Genomic DNA, 20,178 nt, shown 5'->3' with positions numbered 1-20,178 from the left:
CTACAAATACCTGAGAAAGAAAAAGTATAGAAAGAAAGAATAAATCAGTAAGACAATGTGACCGTTTAGGACTGCTATAGAATTGACTTTCAGGTTATAATTTTCTATTAATATTTTGAATCATATAACAGAGGGATGAAAATTATTTTCTTGAACCAATTGAAAAGTAAAGCATTTATCTTTTTGGAATTTATCTTGTGTAGCTGTAAATGTAAAGCTTTAGAATTGTGTCGTGGTTTAACCCCAACCAGGACAGCTTGTGCACTTACTCCCAGTGAGTGGTACCAGGCTGGAAGCAATCGAGGCCCACGTTAGTCCGCCCCCCCCCCCCTTTCCCCAGGGGCTGCCGCCCCCTTTCCCCGCTCCCAGAGGGGTGGGGAGGAGAACTGAAGGAATGCAACTCCCACGGGCTGAGATAAGAACAGTCTAGCAACTAGTGTACAATGCGAATCACCATCACTACCACCAGCGACAACAATGATAAGAGAAAATAGCAAAGGAAAGGAGTACAATACCACGCGCCGAACCACCAGTCCGACCCGGCCGACCCCCTGTCCTTCCGGGTACCTCCCAGTTCCCCCCTGGGCATGACGTGCTGTGGTATGGAATACCTCTTTGGTCAGTTTGGGTCAGGTGTCCTGTCTCTGCTTCCTCCCGGCTTCCCCTCCTCCCTGGCAGAGCATGAGACTCACAAAGTCCTTGGCCAAACCAAAACATCATTTTTATCAGCTTTGTTCCCAGCCCGAAAGTCAAAACACAGCACTGCACCAGCTACCAAGAAAGAGAAAAAATGACTGCTGCTGCTAAACCCAGGACAAATTGTCAAAAAGAGTGCTAGAGAATTACCACCTATTTCAGCCTGATTTCAAATTCTGGTTTTGAGCTCTATATACTAGGAATTTACATAATGTAAAAAAGGCAGTATTCAAGTTACACTTAATTGGCCTTTATATAAAATGTCATCATTCAAAAGTTTTTATTTGGTTGTAAATATAATAGGAACAATAAAATATTGACATGAAGCCATAGTTTATCTGATTTTTGTCATTAGAGTTGGTGAACAGAAGCCCACAGGGACTGAAGATAACACTTTCAGAAAGGAACATCTGGGAGGAATCTTGAAAAGGACACAGAAAAATAGATCAGTGCCTTAAAAATTCAGTTTTCAGAGTCTTTGGTGAGAAAACTTAAGGAAAATAAGGAGATAATGTTAACAATGTTTTCCAGGAAAGGCCAAATCTTTCAAATGTAGCTCCTCAACTATTATCAGAGCTTGTCTTCCTGTCCTGTCTCCATCAGGAAATTCTATTTAGGGTACCCTAAAATGTAGGAGCAAAATGTAACAAAATCAAAATTAACCCAAAACGTGATATTAAGAGTGGTGGGTTGCTGCTTGGGGTGGTGTTTGGTTTTTTTTGTGTGCAATGCTTTCATTTTATGGGTATTTGGGGTTTTGGGTGTGTGTTTGTTTGGTTTGTTGTTTCTCTCCCCACAAAACCACACATTTTTTTACTAAGTGATCAAAGAGTGATGATTGATAGTTACACAGATTTGATACAACATTTTCTAAAATGCAGTCAGCCCATAGTGATTCAATCCAGAAGTAATCTGGGACTAGGCAGAATTTTGATTCTTTTTCTATGAAAGCTTATACATGAAGCATTTAATTTAAATACCATTGAGTCGCAAGCAAATATAGATGCACAAACACCATATATTGCAGCCACATGATACTTTACCGTGACTCTTGCAACCACAATTTGCATACAACCTATTAGAACTATGTCGTGGTTTAACCCAAACAAACAGCTTGTTCACTTACTCCCAGTGAGTGGTGCCAGGCGTTAGTCCGCCCCCCCCCCTTCCCCAGGGGCTGCCGCCCCCTTTCCCCGCTCCCAGAGGGGTGGGGAGGAGAATCGAAGGAATGCAACTCCCACGGGCTGAGATAAGAACAGTCTAGCAACTAGTGTACAATACGAATCACCACTGCTACCACCAACGACAACAATGATAAGAGAAAACAGCAAAGGAAAGGAGTACAATACCACGCGCCGAACCACCAGTCCGACCCGGCCGACCCCCTCTCCTTCCGGGTCCCTCCCAGTTCCCCCCTCGGCATGACATGCTGTGGTATGGAATACCTGTTTGGTCAGTTTGGGTCAGGTGTCCTGTCTCTGCTTCCTCCCGGCCTCCCCTCCTCCCTGGCAGAGCATGAGACTCACAAAGTCCTTGGCCAAACCAAAACATCACCTCTATCAGCTTTGTTCCCAGCCCGAAAGTCAAAACACAGCACTGCACCAGCTACCAAGAAGGAGAAAAAATGACTGCTGCTGCTAAACCCAGGACATTATCCACCCCTTATTCCATACCATTCACGTCATGCTCAGATCCTACATTTTCAATATACCATCACTCCGATCTCAGTGCACTTCTATCTTAGTGCAAAGACTAGTCCCTATAAAGCTGCTGAGTCCATCTGGTCCATGATGTCAGGCGCCATCTCTTGTAACAGTCTTTCAGAACAGGAGAGGCCGCGTGCAGTATTGGGTCGTTGCCTGCTGATGCTGATCATTCCCTTACTGTAGAACTTGTCCGGTTCTGTCAAAGTTCGCTCTCTCTTGGGATGATGGTTGGAGGGAAGTCAGGGCTAGTCGCTGGTGGCCTGAAGACATCTGGTTGATGGGCTATTAAAGTATTACACAGCAGGCAACAACATACAATTAAGTTCATTGGCTGTTTTCCCCTAAAATTAAATCCCCTTGAGGTACACATCGGACTTCCCCATCATCCTGCATTACCCACCAAGTGTATCCAGGTCCCTGAGCAAAAGCAATCCCACGAGTGGGTTTGCCTTTACTTGAAGCAGGAATAACCCAGACTGTCTTCCCCAGCAAATTCTTCATATGCACCACAGGAACTTTGTCCCCCTCTACAATATGTAAAAGTTCCGATTGGGCTGGGCCAGCTCTGTTGGCAGATCCTCTAGTGTTGACCAACCAGGTGGCCTTTGGTAAGTGTGTATCCCAATGCTTGAAAGTTCCCCCACCCATTGCTCTCAGTGTAGTTTTTAACAGCCCATTGTACCTTTCGATTTTCCCAGAGGCTGGTGCATGGTAGGGGATGTGATATACCCACTCAATGCCATGCTCTTTGGCCCAAGTGTCTATAAGGTTATTCCGGAAATGAGTCCCGTTGTCTGACTCAATTCTCTCTGGGGTGCCGTGTCGCCACAAAATGTGTTTCTCAAGGCCCAGGATAGTGTTCCGGGCAGTGGCATGGGGCACAGCGTACGTTTCCAGCCATCCGGTGGTTGCTTCCACCATGGTAAGCACATGGCGCTTACCTTGGCGGGTTGGTGGCAGTGTGATATAATCAATCTGCCAGGCCTCCCCATATTTATACTTCAGCCATCGTCCTCCATACCAAAGAGGTTTTAACCGTTTGGCTTGTTTAATGGCAGCACATGTTTCACACTCATGAATAACCTGGGCAATAGTGTCCATTGTTAAGGCCACCCCTCGATCACGGGCCCATCTATATGTTGCATCTCTGCCCTGATGGCCTGAAGTGTCATGGGCCCACCGGGCCAAAAATAATTCACTTTTATGTTGCCAATCTAAGTCCATCTGAGCCACTTCAATCTTAGCAGCTTTATCCACTTGTTGGTTGTTCTGGTGTTCCTCAGTGGCCCGACTCTTGGGTACATGGGCATCTACATGACGTACCTTCACCACCAGGTTTTGCACCCGGGCAGCAATATCTTTCCACAGTGCAGCAGCCCAGATAGGTTTACCTCTACGTTGCCAGTTGCTCTGCTTCCATTGCTGCAACCACCCCCACAGGGCATTTGCCACCATCCATGAGTCAGTATAGAGATAAAGTACTGGCCACTTTTCTCGTTCAGCAATGTCCAGGGCCAGCTGGATGGCTTTCACCTCAGCAAACTGACTCGATTCACCCTCTCCTTCAGCAGTTTCTGCAACTTGTCGTCGAGGATTCCATACAGCTGCTTTCCATCTCCGATGTTTTCCCAAAATACGGCAGGACCCATCAGTAAACAAGGCATACTGCTTTTCACTTTCTGACAGCTGATTATATGGTGGGGCCTCTTCAGCACGCATCACCTCCTCCTCTGGTGACATCCCAAAATCTTTGCCCTCTGGCCAGTCCATGATGACTTCTAGAATGCCTGGACGACTGGGATTTCCTATTCGAGCTCGTTGTGTAATTAGTGCAGCCCATTTACTCCATGTAGCATCAGTTGCATGATGCGTAGAGGAGACCCTGCCTTTGAACATCCAGCCTAACACGGGCAACCGGGGTGCCAGGAGGAGCTGTGCTTCGGTGCCAATCACTTCCGAAGCAGCTCGAACCCCTTCATAGGCTGCCAGTATCTCTTTCTCAGTTGGGGTATAGCTTGCCTCAGATCCTCTGTATCCCCGACTCCAAAAACCAAGGGGTCAACCTCGAGTCTCTCCTGGAGCTTTCTGCCAGAGGCTCCAGGTAGGGCCATTCTCCCCAGCTGCGGTGTACAATACATTTTTTACATCTGGCCCAGTCCGAACTGGTCCAAGGGCCACTGCATGAACTATCTCGCGTTTAATTTGCTCAAAGGCTTGTTGTTGCTCAGGTCCCCATTTAAAATCATTCTTCTTACGGATCACGTAATAGAGAGGGCTTACAATCAAACTGTAATTTGGGATGTGCAGTCTCCAGAACCCCACTGCACCCAAGAAAGCTTGTGTTTCTTTCTTATTAGTTGGTGGAGACATTGCTGTTATCTTGTTGATTACATCTGTGGGGATCTGTCTACGTCCATCTTGCCATTTTATTCCCAGAAATTGAATCTCCTGTGCAGGTCCCTTGACATTACTTCGTTTTATGGCAAAACCGGCTTTCAGCAGGATTTGGATTATTTTCCTCCCTTTCTCAAAGACTTCTTCTGCTGTATCGCCCCACACTATAATGTCATCAATGTATTGCAGGTGTTCTGGCGCTTGCCCCTGTTCCAGTGCAGTCTGAATCAGTCCATGGCAAATGGTAGGGCTATGTTTCCAGCCCTGGGGCAGTCGGTTCCATGTGAACTGGACACCCCTCCAAGTAAAAGCAAACTGTGGCCTGCACTCTGTTGCCAAAGGAATTGAGAAAAACGCATTGGCAATATCAATCGTGGCATACCACTTGGCTGCCTTTGACTCCAGTTCATACTGAAGTTCTAGCATGTCTGGTACGGCAGCACTCAAGGGTGGTGTGACTTCATTCAGGCCACGATAGTCTATTGTTAGTCTCCACTCTCCATTAGACTTTCGCACTGGCCATATGGGGCTATTAAAGGGCGAGCGGGTCCTGCTGATCACTCCCTGACTCTCCAGTCTACGGATCAGCTGATGGATAGGAATCAGGGAGTCTCGGTTGGTGCGATATTGCCGCCGGTGCACTGTTGTGGTTGCAATTGGCACTTGTTGTTCTTCAACTTTCAGCAGCCCCACAACAGAAGGATCCTCTGAGAGACCAGGCAAGGTGGACAGCTGCTCAACTTCTTCAGTCTCCAAAGCAGCAATACCAAAAGCCCATCGGTACCCTTTTGGGTCTTTGAAGTACCCTCTCTTGAGGTAGTCTATGCCAAGGATGCATGGAGCCTCTGGGCCAGTCACAATACGGTGCTTTTGCCATTCTCTCCCAGTCAGGCTGATTTCAGCCTCCAGTACAGTCAACTCTTGGGATCCTCCTGTCACTCCAGAAATATAGATGGGTTCCAGGACAAACCCAGGACAAACTACCAACAATGCCTGCAGTTAAAATCTGCTGTTTATCATGCTTCCCACTGAAGTAGGAAGTATATGCAAGTTGGTGGTTTTTGACTGAGGCTTATATTTATTTCAGTAAACCAACCAGAAATGAACACATGTGAATGGCCTCCCACTATTTGCTAAGCGATGCAAGTTTTTTTACCATTTCAAGAGCAAATCTCTTTCCAGATTTCCATGGACAAGTTTTGCAACCAGTACATAATGTTTCTAACCACTAAAAGCTATTTCAAATTAGGTTTTGTGTGATATTAAACAATTTACATAAATATTTACTATGGCAGGAATAAAATATGGGTTTGTGCTACATAAGCAGACCTCTCTCTCTCTGATATACCCACATATATATATATATATATACGTGTGATACCTCTATATGGGTACCATTACATTTTTTTTTTTTTTTGCTCCTGATTCTTAGCAGAGATTCACAAACTCACTTGGTGTCCTCTAGTGCCAGATTCTATGTTTACATGGCATGTGCAATACAGCAAGCAGACAGAAAGGCTCCCCTGCCTTTGCCCTCTCTGAGGAGGCTGCCATGAGCTGTCACTCTAGCAAATACCCACACAGTTCATGAAATATATTTTACTCTGTAAAATTTGGGATAACTACACTTAGTTTTAAGAGGAATACTGTTTATATGAGGAACTAAAATACACTACTTAGGGATGTCCATAATCTAGACATCACTGCTCTACTGCTTATTCAAAATGCCACCAGTTTCTCTAGTGACATTAATAAATGTTGATACAGAAGATTCCTCTATAGCTTAGGGGTAGCACATGTTTCAGAAAAGCAGCATAACTGATTTTTTTTGGGAAAAAGCATGACATACATGCTGGCACTGATTAAGCCCCATCTGTGCCTGAAAAAGAATTAAATAAGTGCCTCTCGAGTGTTCTCAGTCAGCTCTATGCCCTTGAACAGACACCCTGCCAATACTTGATATAATAATGAAGAAAACTCTGGTGCATAAAAATGTTTTCAATTGAAAACACTTTCTTTCCCCTTCATTTAATGGCCTAACAGTATTTGGTGGAAGAATGCTGTAATGTCAGTATTTACAGATATGCCTCTCCTGTTAAGGTTATGTGTGTCAAAATAAAGGACATATAGCAATGGCCAAAAAAAGTTTTGCATGCAAGTATGCACAAATACTCGAACAACTGATCATTATGTATATTTCTATTACTCAACAGAATCTCCTGCACTACACCACCATAAAATCATCTCTGCAGAAGACATTAAAGTGTGCAGTCAAATGCACAGACATATAGAAGCACTTACATTTGTACTGTGATCACTTCCACTAACACAGACGACATCTTGTTTTTGAATTGTTAATACCTCTTTCATAAGCTTCAGTCGGATGTCATAAGCATTTTCGGATACTTCATCATACAACAATGCAATACCAGTTTTAGTCTGTGAAAGCAAGGCACAGAAACAAAAATTTAAGAACATGAACACTTCATAATGATAAATAACAACCTCTATCCCATGCAATACATAAAATGCATTTAAACGAGCACTGCTTACACAAAGTGGAAAACTGGCCTGCTTTTCAGTCTTCAGATGGATTAGATATAAGAAGCCTCTTTTGTACAGTAAAATATGGTTAAATGGTCTTTGAAGTAGACATTAACATATATTTAAAAAATAATTATTTGTTGCACTGTTCCACAAAGTAATGTTGCAATTCAATGATGTCCTGTTTGATGTTAATCGTATAACTTATTATGACACTGTATTGGTAGCAGACAGGTATGTATAAATGTGAACACAGTTTCCAGTTTCAGCAAGAAGTGGGGAAGTGCAGTGTTGTTCCAGACTTAGAGACATTCCCTCCACTGTGTCAGAAAAAGACCTCTACCCTTCCTAAACAGTGGCTTTAAGATACAGAGTCCTATTACAGTAGAAAGCTGGTTTGACATTGTAAAAAATAGAAATAAGTACAGGTGTTACAGAATTTCCATTTATGTCAAGATGGACATATATTTCTGAAGTTACATCATACAAATAACTAGTAAACTCTATAGGACAGTCAAGTATTAGGTATAAACAATGTTTTCTCCATGAGTAGTAAAAAAGAAAGTTTAGTTTAATCTTTGGTTTATTTACTTACATGCAGATTTCCTTAAACAAAAAATGCGGATTTAGGACTGCTTAGAGGTATTTGTTAAAATAAGCAGACTAACACAATTCCAGAGCTTTACAACCATTACACAGAAGAGAAAAACACTAGTTCTGAAATGGATTATTATATGTAAAAGTAATATCTGCTTATTAATTTAGAATGTACTTAACAGCATCATCACAAAATTTCCTCTATGCAACTGAAAAATAACCAGGTATAATTCAAGGTTTAGCTGTAGCATGTTACTTGATCGTGATTTAAAATCAAGTTGTTCATCTATGTTTTATTAAACAGTAGACTGTGTAAAGAACAGTAATAGAATTCAAGAAGAAACGTGTCTTGTGCACTAAATGAATGCTTGAAGGGATTTTAAAATTAAATTAAACATGGAACATTACCTTCATAACAGTATTTTCGTTTCTACAAATTTAGGGAGAAAGATCTGTGGTGATTGTCAATAAAACCTTTTGGTCTTTAAAGGCAGGATCTCTTTAAGTTAAAGACACCTAAATTTGGATGTGGTGTGGCTCTATGCAACAACCAAGTGTCGAATCCTCCCTTACAGTAGAAATGGAAAGTGGAGCCTAGAGAGCAATTCAATTTACCCTGACGTATATACACAGCAGTTGCTTGGCTGAATTGTTCATGTGGTGGCTCTATCCCTGGCTTCAAAGCATCTGTTCCCATGCAGGCCACTGCTGCCACTTAAGACACTCTAGGATATCTAAGAACTCCACACATGTAAGGCTGACACAAGCTTTTTAGGATATCCAGGCCCTTCTCTACCTGGACAGAAGACCAGATTTCCATGATTATAATGGGATACAAACATCAGCCATGCCAGCAGACATCCACATGTGGGTATCTTCAGCTTGAAATAGATCTTGCAAAAGGTTTACAGTGTAGAAATCCACACCTAGACACTGTAAAGCCAGTAATTAGCAATAGATGCCTCTGAAGTGTGATTTACTTAACCTCTTATACATCCATGTAAAAGAGAACAAACTGTATCACAGCTCTCTACTTTGACTTGAAAATTAAATATAAATATCAACTCAGACACAAGTGCCTAACTCTGGGCAGATAAATCTTGTCCTTAGTGTTTGCTGGGAATGCCTAAAGGAAACAGATCAGTGAGGCTGTAAAGCTTTAATCATTCTCACTTATTTGGAAACCAACATTTCTCCCTTTTCCCAAGGTTTTGAAACTTTTTAGATTTCCAGAATGCATGGAAACACAATTTTGTGAATGATGACACATTAAAACTGTGCTAAAATCATCTGTTTAAAAGCCATTCTGCATAACACCCAGTATTTTCAAACAGAATAACTGCCTTGAAAACCACCATTTCTGCATTTTGCTGCTGTTCAGGAATTGTGTACTGCTATACCACCCAGATTGGCAATTGCTGTTACTTTAGATGATGTACCAGACCATGCTTTACAGAAACATTGAGAGAACAGAGCTCTAGAGAGCTGTTCAGACAGCCTAAACCTGGAACTTTTCTCTGGCTAGTAATCATTACATATGTTTAGAAGTAACACAATATAAAAATACCTGAATTTTCCTTTTTAACAGATGATCAAGTAAGGAATGAAATATGTAGAGCAACTGATTAAATAGCTTAGCATTTTCCATCACTCTACTTAAACTGAAAGTCTCACTGAATCTCATCTAGTCCTATTAAAATCCAATACCTACTTCATGCTCCATCTAACTCCTGACGTGATCCAATTTGCTTTCAGAATCAATAAGATTCATTAGATTTCTCTCAGCCTTTCAAGTCAGCTCTTTTTTAGACCATTATAAATGGCTTTGAATCAGAGCTAGCACAGTCCCTTGTTTTCTCTTTGTGTTAAAGAGATGACATATGTAACTCCAGAGGGTAAATCCCAGTTCGCATAAAATGCTTCTTCAAACAAGGAACTTTTAATAAGAACGTAAGTCTCTGCATGTACATGCATATCCAGCATTTTAACTATGCTATGTTGGTCTCAATTTGTCATTTAAAACCTGTCTATATGGTAGCTGTTCTAATAACTGGTATCAGAATTTGAGGATTAAAAAGTGGAAATAACTCAGCAGAATGGTGTAGTAATGTTGGAGATCATATACCAAATTTACAGGTGTTTGGTAATAAAAAGAAAAAAAAAAACGAAAACAAAACATGCAGAAAGTGCATAAGAAATTACATCTCACAAGGATTTAAGAGGAATATAAATTTAAACTTACGTGGGTGGATGAGGAAATTAAAAGTGGATTTTCATATCTCTGACAGTTTTATAGATACTTGCCTCAGAAAGAGGTGTGTGTGGTGTGCATATGCACGTCCACATATGTGGTGGGAGGAAGAAAGAAGGAGATCAATATCACAAACATCACAGGAGCTGTGGCTTTTAAGAAAGCTTAGTCACTGCTGCTTTTGAAAGAAAAAGAAAAAAACACTGAAACCTACTTTCTCAAGCAAACTCAAAAACTGTCAATACCACAAAGAAGAAAAAATCACTCTCAAGAGGGATCCAGAACTGCAGATGAATCCTCTAATCAGTTTTATTGTTGCCTAGTTAAGGCAGGTCCCTAGCCAGTGTACTTGCTTTAAAATGGTCTCTGTTCAGCATAAAGTTTTGGGACCCTACTCAAAGTACGATAACTCTTTCAGTGCACTGTGTCTGCAACTTAAAGCTCACAGCTGCAAATTCTGTTTCAAAGTAGGCATCCCTAAGCCAAACCTCCATCTTACTGGTATAAAACACTTGCCATCACTGCTGTTTTATTTTGAAAAAGCATGCAAAAAGATGAAGCAGACTTTAAAAGTACTGTAGTGTGTGCTAGGTTTCCTCTAGAAACTACTTGTTTATGTCCAAATGTATCAGAGCAATATTTGCTAGGCTACTCATGCTAGGAAATGTTTGAAGAGAGGCAGAAAATATGCAAGACACTTAGATAGATGATCAGGAAATTCAGATGAGATTCATAATGAAATCACATAATATAATTCTATGCATTTAGAACAGATATCAGAGTCTGCACTGCAGCAGTACTATTTTGATTGAAACTGAAATGCTCTCAGGAACTCCAATCCTCTCTTATTCCCTCTGCCTAAGTGTATTTTAGCAGTGATCACAACTACTGTTGGCAACAAAATAGAGTATTAGTGTCTTTGACCCTCATAATGGATCAGCTAGTATTTCCCATATCTTATCTAAAAAAAATCCTCTGCATTGAGTTATATTGCTCCTCTGGCAGTAATCACCATTTGTTTATTTTCATACATAATAAATATATACATAGCTTCAGTGGCATGGCAGTTCACTTTTTAACTGTTAAAATGCATTTATAAAAGACATTTCTTATTTTGTAAATAAAATTCTTTCAGCACTATATTTGAACTTTTTTTCCCAACACAAATTTTGCATTATACATCCAGAAAAGTATTTCAGCAGCAGCTATTACACTTCATAGGTCTCTGAGTGTTAAGATTCTCTAATTCAACGTTTTGTTTTTTTTTCCATTAAAACAACTTTGTTGACCTTCCATGTCTGTGGTATACTGACGGTTGGAACACTTGCTCAGGGCACATGAGAACTGGAGTCACTGATTTTCTAGCAACGGCTCTGACCGCACCACCCAAGTCTTGGAAGGCAGACACAGGGACTGTGAGAATGAAGACCTTGGGTCCACTGTAGGAGAGGAATTGGTTCGAGACCATCTTAAAAATCTGAACGTGCACAAGTCCATGGGTCCTGATGAAATCCATCCGCGGGTCCTGAAGGAGCTGGCAAATGAAGTTGCTAAGCCGCTAGAAATCATATTTGAAAAATCATGGCAGTCAGGTGAAGTTCCTGATGACTGGAAAAAGGGAAATATAACCCCATTTTCAAGAAGGGGAAAATGGATGACCCGGGGAATTACAGACCAGTCAGTCTCACCTCTGTGCCTGGCAAAATCTTGGAGCAGATTCTCCTGGAAGGCATGCTAAGGCACATGAAAAACAAGAAGGTGGTTGGTGACAGCCAGCATGGCTTCACTAAGGGGAAATCCTGCCTGACCAATTTGGTGGCCTTTTATGATGGGGCTACAGAAATGATGGACAGCAGTAGAGCAGTTGATGTCATCTACCTGGATTTGTGTAAAGCGTTCGACACTGTCCCGCACAACATCCTTGTCCCTAAATTGGAGAGACATCAATTTGATAAATGGACCACTCAGTGGATAAAGAACTGGCTGGGTGGCCGCACACAAAGAGCTCTGGTCAATGGCTCAATGTCTGGCTGGAGACCAGTTACAAGTGTTGTCCCTCAGGGATTGGCGTTGGGACCGGTCTTGTTTAATATCTTCGTCACTGACATGGACAGTGGGATTGAGTGCAAGTTTGCCGATGACACCAAGCTGTGTGGTTCAGTTGATACGCTGGAGGGAAGGAATGCCATCCAGAGGGACCTTGACACGCTTGTGAGGTGGGCTGATGCCAATCTCATGAAGTTTAACCATGCCAAGTGCAAGGTCCTACACCTGGGTCGGAGCAATCCCAGGCACAGCTACAGGTTGGGCAGAGAAGAGATTCAGAGCAGCTCTGAGGAGAAGGACATGGGGGTGCTAGTCGATGAGAAAATGAGCATAAGCCTGCAGTGTGCACTCGCAGTCCAGAAAGCCAACCAGATCCTGGGCTGCATCAAAAGGAGTGTGACCAGCAGGTCGAAGGAGGTGATCCTGCCCCTTTATTCTGCTCTTGTGAGACCTCACTTGGAGTATTGTGTGCAGTTCTGGTGTCCTCAACATAAAAAGGACATGGATCTGTTGGAACAAGTCCAGAGGAGGGCCACGAGGATGATCAGGGGACTGGAGCACCTCCCATATGAAGATCGGCTGAGAAAGTTGGGGCTGTTCAGCCCGAGAAGGCTGCGTGGAGACCTCCTAGCAGCCTTCCAGTATCTGAAGGGGGCCTATAGGGGTGCTGGGGATGGACTCTTCATTAGGGACTGTAGTGATAGGACAAGGGGTAATGGGTTAAAACTTAAACAGGGTAAGTTTAGATTGGATATAAGGAGGAAATTCTTTCCTGTTAGGGTGGTGAGGCACTGGAATGGGTTGCCCAAGGAGGTTGTGAATGCTCCATCCCTGGCAGTGTTCAAGGCCAGGTTGGATGAGGCCTTGGATGATATGGTTTAGAGCGAGGTATCCCTGCCCATGGCAGGGGGGTTGGAACTTGATGATCTTAAGGTCCTTTCCAACCCTAACTATTCTATGATTCTATGATTTTCATCCTACATGACTTCATACTTAGCAGACAGAGAACTTAGGCAGTCTCTGTCTCACACAGCCAGTACTCTGATCTCTTCAGTTACAGCAGGCTCAAATTTACTCTCTCTCATACCTGGTTTGATATGTTTTCTACACCACATTTCCTATCGCGATCATCAAAAGATCACAGAAGGACAGAATTCAACTTTAAAATAGCCTTCACTAACATATAAAAAAAAAAAAAAGAAAAAAGAAATATCTAAAAAACAGGATGCAGTGTAACGAAAAAAAATATGCAAGGAAGAACAATCACTTTCATGGAGGAAGAAAAATTTTTCACCACCATTTGTTAAGGAAAGGAAACAGGTAGGTAGCAGTGAGGATTGACAGCAAAATATTGGCATCAGTATCTTATAGTTGCAATAAAGGCAAGCATATGTTTTGACTGCTCTCCTTTGGATTCTTCTCTACTGATTTGGTTTTTATCACTCTCACAAGACAGTGCCCAAAAATAAACACAGTTCTTCAGCTGGTTAGTACAGGAGGTTCCTTAAATACTGATGAATATGAGGGAGGAATAATTTCATGCCCATGAAATAATCCATCACCAGCACAGCATTTAATACATCCCAGTATGTTGTTTCCTTTTGCACAGTATTATGTCAGCTTGATTCATGGCCACATTACACAGAAGAGTTAATGAACTGAAACGGCTCATGAGAAATGCAAAAAAAAATTAGAAGTGATCAGAGATCTGCAAAATAGGACCTATAACTAATTCTGCATGAATTTGGGTTGCTTAGTTAAAAGGTAGAATTACAAGAGGACAAAATGAGAGTTTTAAGTACTTCAAAACCTATTGCAAAGACAAATGGAACAGTCAGATGAGAAAATAATTCAGAAATCTTCTTTTAACATATTCCAAATACAAGGAAACTGAAGTCCTTGAACAGATTGCTGGTACAGATTACAGACATCCGTAGCTAAGGGATTAGAGAGAAAAATGAACAAAACATCTGTCCAAATGGTAGAGGTACTAATACTCTCACAGGGAAAAATCCCAGAAAAGTGAATTTCTATCAGACCTACTTGTCTCTGATGCCAATAATTCAGAATTCTGTCACATATTGCATATGAGTGAACCTATGCATCCAGGAGAAAGCCTGACTGCCTTTAGGAGGACACCTGCACTAAACAACTTACAACTGCTATAGGAGAAATGAAAAATTACTATTAAGACCTGAAGGAGTTTATCATTTAGGAGTCTTAACACAGGATGAGTGACATTTACAATAAAATTCATTAACAATCATAATTCTTCTAGCACTTAATCTGAAACCCTAAGAAGAGCTGTAGATTAGTCTTTCACAAGAAGATAATACCAGGTTTAAGGGCTTTGAGTGAGAACACAAATACAGGCTCTTCAACGAGCCAATACAAATGGATAAGGACAGCAGATAGTGAGAGCAGTAACACAACTGTGAAACATAGAAAATTAATCATTTCATTAGCACTGTGAGCATACAAAAATCCATTCAGTAAAACAAAAAGCAGATACAAGACAGAGATTAACAGTAACTTTCTGAAATTAGTTATATGGAGCTCCCTTACAGAATATGTTTTTTCTTGTAAATATACATTGAGCTTTCTAAGCTTTTACACCTACTGACAGTTTCACAGTTGCTGAGACAAAAATCTTTAACTGTAATACTCTTTCCCTTAGGAAGTTCTGATGATAATAAAGTCCTTAAACAGATTGGTTGGACAACTTAGGGATTTCCAGTCCTAAAAGTGCGAGGTGTTCTACAAAGGAGTCAGAACTATCTGTAAAAATGCTATGATGGACAAAATGGTACGGATTTGTCTCATAGTAGTTGAAGACTGTAGATCAGGAGACATACAGGAGTACATAATTTTACCATCACAGGTAGGAAAGCACCTTGAGAGGTTTGATGGGGGGTTGGAACTAGATGATCTTAAGGTTCTTTCCAACCCTAACTATTCTATGATTCTATGATGCCCAACCTCAAAGCAAGGCAAATATGCAATCAGCCCAGGCTGAATCAACACCAATACCCCTTTTAATCTAGAAGAATATACAGCAAAATTGATTTAATAGCTGCCTAGCTTTTAAGATGTATTTGGAAAATATGCATCATTTGGAACATATGCATCTTCTTTCAGCTCCTATTTAAAACAAGCAAACCCTTAAGCCAAACTCACCAACAATTAAGAAAAATAAACCCATCTGCATTGTAGCCTCAGTAAGTAGTTACTATGAGTCCTTTTACAGAAGTCTTGTTTTTTACATACTCTTGAGCATTTAAAGACTGACATTACATTATGCATTTTTATTAGAGCTGCAACCCCATTTCATAGTGTTCACAATCACTGTTCTCAGTGAAGAAGACCAAAAATTCCTGATAACCCATATTAAGGAGGTGATTCACATTCACAACTAAGCCAGTGGAATGTATCTGGTGGACATCACTGATTCCAGCGTAGATCAATTTAGACTAAGGACAGTGACTTTCAATATATTATAGATTTTCAATGCAGTAAATGGCAAAAATCAGCATCAGAAATAAACATAGTCAATAACATATATTTAAGAAACATTTGAAGACATTTTTCCTAAAAGCACAGATTATATCTGAAATGTGCACCTTGGAAATTGTTGTTTTCATAAAGATTGTTGCTACTTTTTTACATCTGCATTTATTAATGACAATATTTTGGATTGATATTTCACTACATATAGTTCTAAAAGGTATATTGTCATTACAAGATTTCAGAACATTTTAACTGCAGTGCAACAGTATCACTTTCTACCAATTCAGGGCAGAGTTCTTCCTAAATTTTTAAGTGGCATATAGAAATCTACAATTAAGTCATGATAACAGAAGGTTGAAAAGATGTTCTCAAAATACAAAATTTGGAACTATTTTGTTGCTTACATCACAGTCTATCCATGAAAATATCTGATTGTAGATTTTTGGGATTTTCTGTTAATGACATTAGCCTTGCAACAAAAGTGATTAACAGCTGGCTCTCAATGTGTGTGATCTCAATCATTATAAAGTAAGTAGCAATGTCTTGTTAATTACTGAAAGCTCAGTGTGTCATGAGCTAATTAGATATAATTGATTATTGTCATCCTCATGCACCTCTCAAAACAGACACAAATATTTGAATCCTATAACACATGTCTGGACATGAACTTTCAGGATATCACATTGAATAAAAATTGCCTCCTTAAAAATGGTCATATAGGTTAGAATACAGATTCTATCACAGAAAACAGCCAAGGCACTAACAGAACAATTGCCTAGTTTTATTTTGATTTAGGTAATATCTTTAAGTAAACGGCCTAAGAAAATAAAGCTTAAGAATATAAAGATGCTCCTGTGCTTACAACAGGTTCAGAGCAGTTAAACAAGAAATCATAAATTCTACACTTCAAACTAAACCACAACAACAGACAAAAAAGACCATGAGAACATTCTCTCTGGAAGTCTAGGAGAAAAAAAAAAACACACCCCCCCCCCCCCCCCAAAAAAAAAAAAAAAAACAAACCCAAACAACCAAACAAAAACAAAGAAAAAACCCCAAACCAGTAAGACCACTAAAATCACTGCCCCCAGCTTCCCAACTTTTGCTTACATCTGTAGTTCTTGTTTTTACGGGCTGGTTGTTCAGATAAACCCAGAAGACTTGGTTATTCTCTGCCAATTCCACTACTTTTTCTAGAGGTCTAGAGGCATACAAGTTCAATCTGGTTTTATTTTTCATCTTACAGAATCAGAGATTGGTTTGGGTCAGAATGGAACGGAAAGATGAATGACCAAGTAAGACATAAACAGGCAGGATGATGGTAAATTTCTAAGAAGGTACACTTTAAATTTCAATCCCATATTCAAAAGCAAAAATCAAAGCACCAGCTAGAAGACAGGTAGAGAAGAGCCTTCTTTATAGGCTGATTGCATGTCATGCCATGCTATTCCATGGAAAAAGATAAAACAGCCTGTTTACACCTCAATTTCAAAACCAAATTGTCCTTTAACAAGAATGCATTTATGACAAAAACCTACTGTTACATTCTGTTCTTAAGGGAGAATCTCTAGGAATAATGTCAATAGATAAATCCAGAAGGTATACAGGCATATGCAATTTCTATGTAGTTGTTTAGTATGTTATAAAGAGTGGACTTTTTCAAACGGATATACAAGTTTTCAATCAATGCTTCTGAGCTTTCTGGGACTTCTCCACTGTACTTACTGAATTTATTAAATGATGGTATCAGTTAATGGTAAGCACACAAAGATGGGTGAAAGACAACTGAATCTTCTGCAACAAGGAAGAGTTTAAACAATCAACTATATATTAAACAACTGTTCAATGTCACTTCTATAATCTTTTGAAATCAAGCCTGAACTAAAAAGTAGCATTGAGTATTAACTATGAGTAGACAAATGTTCACAAAATGCAGAAGCTGAAAAAAAGGACTGCACATATCAGAAATGGAAAACAAAAATCAATTCCAATGAGTAATTAAAAAAAATCCACAACGTACTAAATCTTACTGTTGTGGACCAAAAAAAAAAAAAAAACACAAACAGATTCAAGATCTTAAACAGTTATCCTTCATAAAGAGGAAGATTATAAAGAACATATCAGAAAAGACACAGGAAGTTTGAGAAGAACTGAAGGTTATCTGGAATATCCAGTAACTGAAAAAAAAATGCAGGTAATGTAAGTATTGAACTTGAATGATTTCTCCAAATTAAGCTTCTTCAAAGATTCCTTAAGGTGAATGATATGTATTCTAAACCACTCTTCAAAGGCAATAAAAACATGTAATTAGAGGTGTCAAGTGGAGATGTATGTTCATATATAATATTGAAAACAATAAATGCTTTGGGAAGAATAAATGTCTGTAACTCAAAATTCTATTTTCAAAGCATGCACCATCTAGTCTCATGAACATCAAGATAAACAAGATTATTAGTGCTAAAAAAACCAAAAAAGTATTCTGGAACTGGTCCTAAGTTTGATTTTGGCAGTTATATTTGAAACTTAGTTCCTATCTTGCTCAGCCTCAAGATTTTGTTGATCGACAACCAGTGCAAGCAGCTGTCTGTGATACAGAATCACTGTAACCATTTGGCTTATGCCTAATAGAGGTGCATTTACGCATCTGGACCTATGTGGCAAAGATCACCAAATTAGCTTTGACTGGATACCTAAGTCAGCACAGCACATTAGGGACTGGGCAGTCATTCTGCTGGGCCTGCAAGTAAGATAGCACAAAGAAAGACAGCAAAGGGAGAAGTACATCAACTTTACTAAAAACATATTGAAACAGCAGTGAGTTAGGCAAAAAGAGAGGTCCTGCACAAAGCAAAGCAAGAATCAGTGCTTAGCAGGGAAGAGCATTAAACATAAGTCAGCTAGCCAAAAGGCTCAAGAACTTTAACTCCAGGATTTTAAAAAATATTAAGTTAACTCTGCTGTCAGAGAAAGCCATTCACCAGCACAGTATGAGCAGGACAAGGGAGCAAACTTGCATTACTGAGAAACAGCAGGGAGAAAAGGGGAGAAAAGGACTGAAGGGATTTACTTTAAGTTCAAAAAATAAAAGCAAAGAACTAAACCAGTCAGAAACTGACAAAAACCTACAGCTAGAGGGAGAGAAAGCAGATATTTTAACTGTTCCTTTCCTGACATCATGAAGTCATACCGCTACTGTAGTGAAACCATTAGCAGATTATCCTAGTTATATTTCACAATGTAAATGCCAAAAGAGGTAATGGCCATGTGTGCACAACTATTTCAGTGATGGGACAGAGTGAATACAAAATCCTGTGTTGTGTATACTTGAAGCATATATATGAAAAGCCTGTATTGGAAAAGGTATATGATCTTAAGCACACTATCAACAGTTTCATATTTTTATGCAAGTAATAAAAGTCAGATTTGCAGGTCAAGAGACAAGATAGTTTGTGAAGGAAAGCAGGAAAGTAAAAGTATGCATGTGGAAAGACAAGGGAATGGTTCTTATCATATCACAGTGTTAAAGTAGAAGAAAAGACAACTAAAGTTAGAACAGAAAAAAGAGGAATTTAACAGTAATAATGGGAAAAGGAAAAAAAAAGAAAAGGAATACTAAGGAGGAAATGAAAAAAGGCAGTGTTTAAAAATCCCATGTTTAAGAGTAGCTGCTGATGGACAAACACATCAATCTTTGGTAAGGAACAATCACCACAGGCTACTAATCCATAGACAAATTGGACGTATTAACTCTGATCAGAGTATTAAAATCTGTGTGAAAAAGGGAAACAAAATTTTAAAAAGCTGTACTTAGCAAAAGTGCTATCCAAACCAATTGAAAGCACAGCTAAATAACAAGCCCAGAAAACACAGCTCGTGGTAACAAGGATCCTGCCTAAGTTTACCACTACTTCTCTCACAGTTATCAGGCTCACTGGGATGACCATTAATGTAAACTGTGCCATCACTTCTGCAACATCCTTCTTGACACAAACAGATGGACCAACCACCATAAGAATCGCTGTTAAAGCTGATCATCAGCTATCTATCTAACCCCACTTACCCTTTGCAACTATATTATTTACATGCATGTTATATATCCTTTTTTATGTACTGTCGTACTTTTTATTACCCCTATTCTGCACAGTAGAAAAAAAATGTATTTTTTAATACTAATATTAACAGGCAAATGGTGCAAATATTACCATTTCAGTTTTTCTGTAAGCATCTATTTCTGTTTTGACTCACTGGTTTCAGACCTAACTATTCCTACAACTGAAAACTTACTGTGTTGTGGTTTTTTGGGTTTTTTTTTTTTTTCAATGCCTTTGCACATAAAGCATTACATGTAAAGATTTTCTGGTTTGCATATAAGGATTTTTTTATTAGAAGGGGCAGTACAGGGAATCTCCCCTGTTCCTGCTTAAGTTTCCTTCATTT

The 20,178-nt window shown here is 39.8% G+C and overlaps 1 protein-coding gene across 1 annotated transcript in view; it reads right to left on the bottom strand.

Moving 5' to 3' along the window:
- The window catches only part of SNTG2 (syntrophin gamma 2), a 208,919-nt gene that overhangs the window by 160,998 nt on the left and 27,743 nt on the right, over positions 1 to 20,178 (bottom strand). The window contains exon 3 of the mRNA XM_061357528.1: positions 7,098 to 7,235. Within this exon, the coding sequence (XP_061213512.1) occupies positions 7,098 to 7,235 (138 nt within the window). The remainder of the gene's footprint in view (positions 1 to 7,097; positions 7,236 to 20,178) is intronic.

This window comes from Neopsephotus bourkii, unplaced genomic scaffold, assembly GCF_033783945.1.
Source record: "Neopsephotus bourkii isolate Nb327-2 ecotype Australia unplaced genomic scaffold, CSIRO-AGI_Nbou_v1 NB_908, whole genome shotgun sequence".
In the NCBI taxonomy this organism is placed as follows: domain Eukaryota; kingdom Metazoa; phylum Chordata; class Aves; order Psittaciformes; family Psittacidae; genus Neopsephotus; species Neopsephotus bourkii.
Note: the sequence above shows the minus strand (reverse complement) of the source record. Positions and strands in the feature narration are given on the sequence as shown.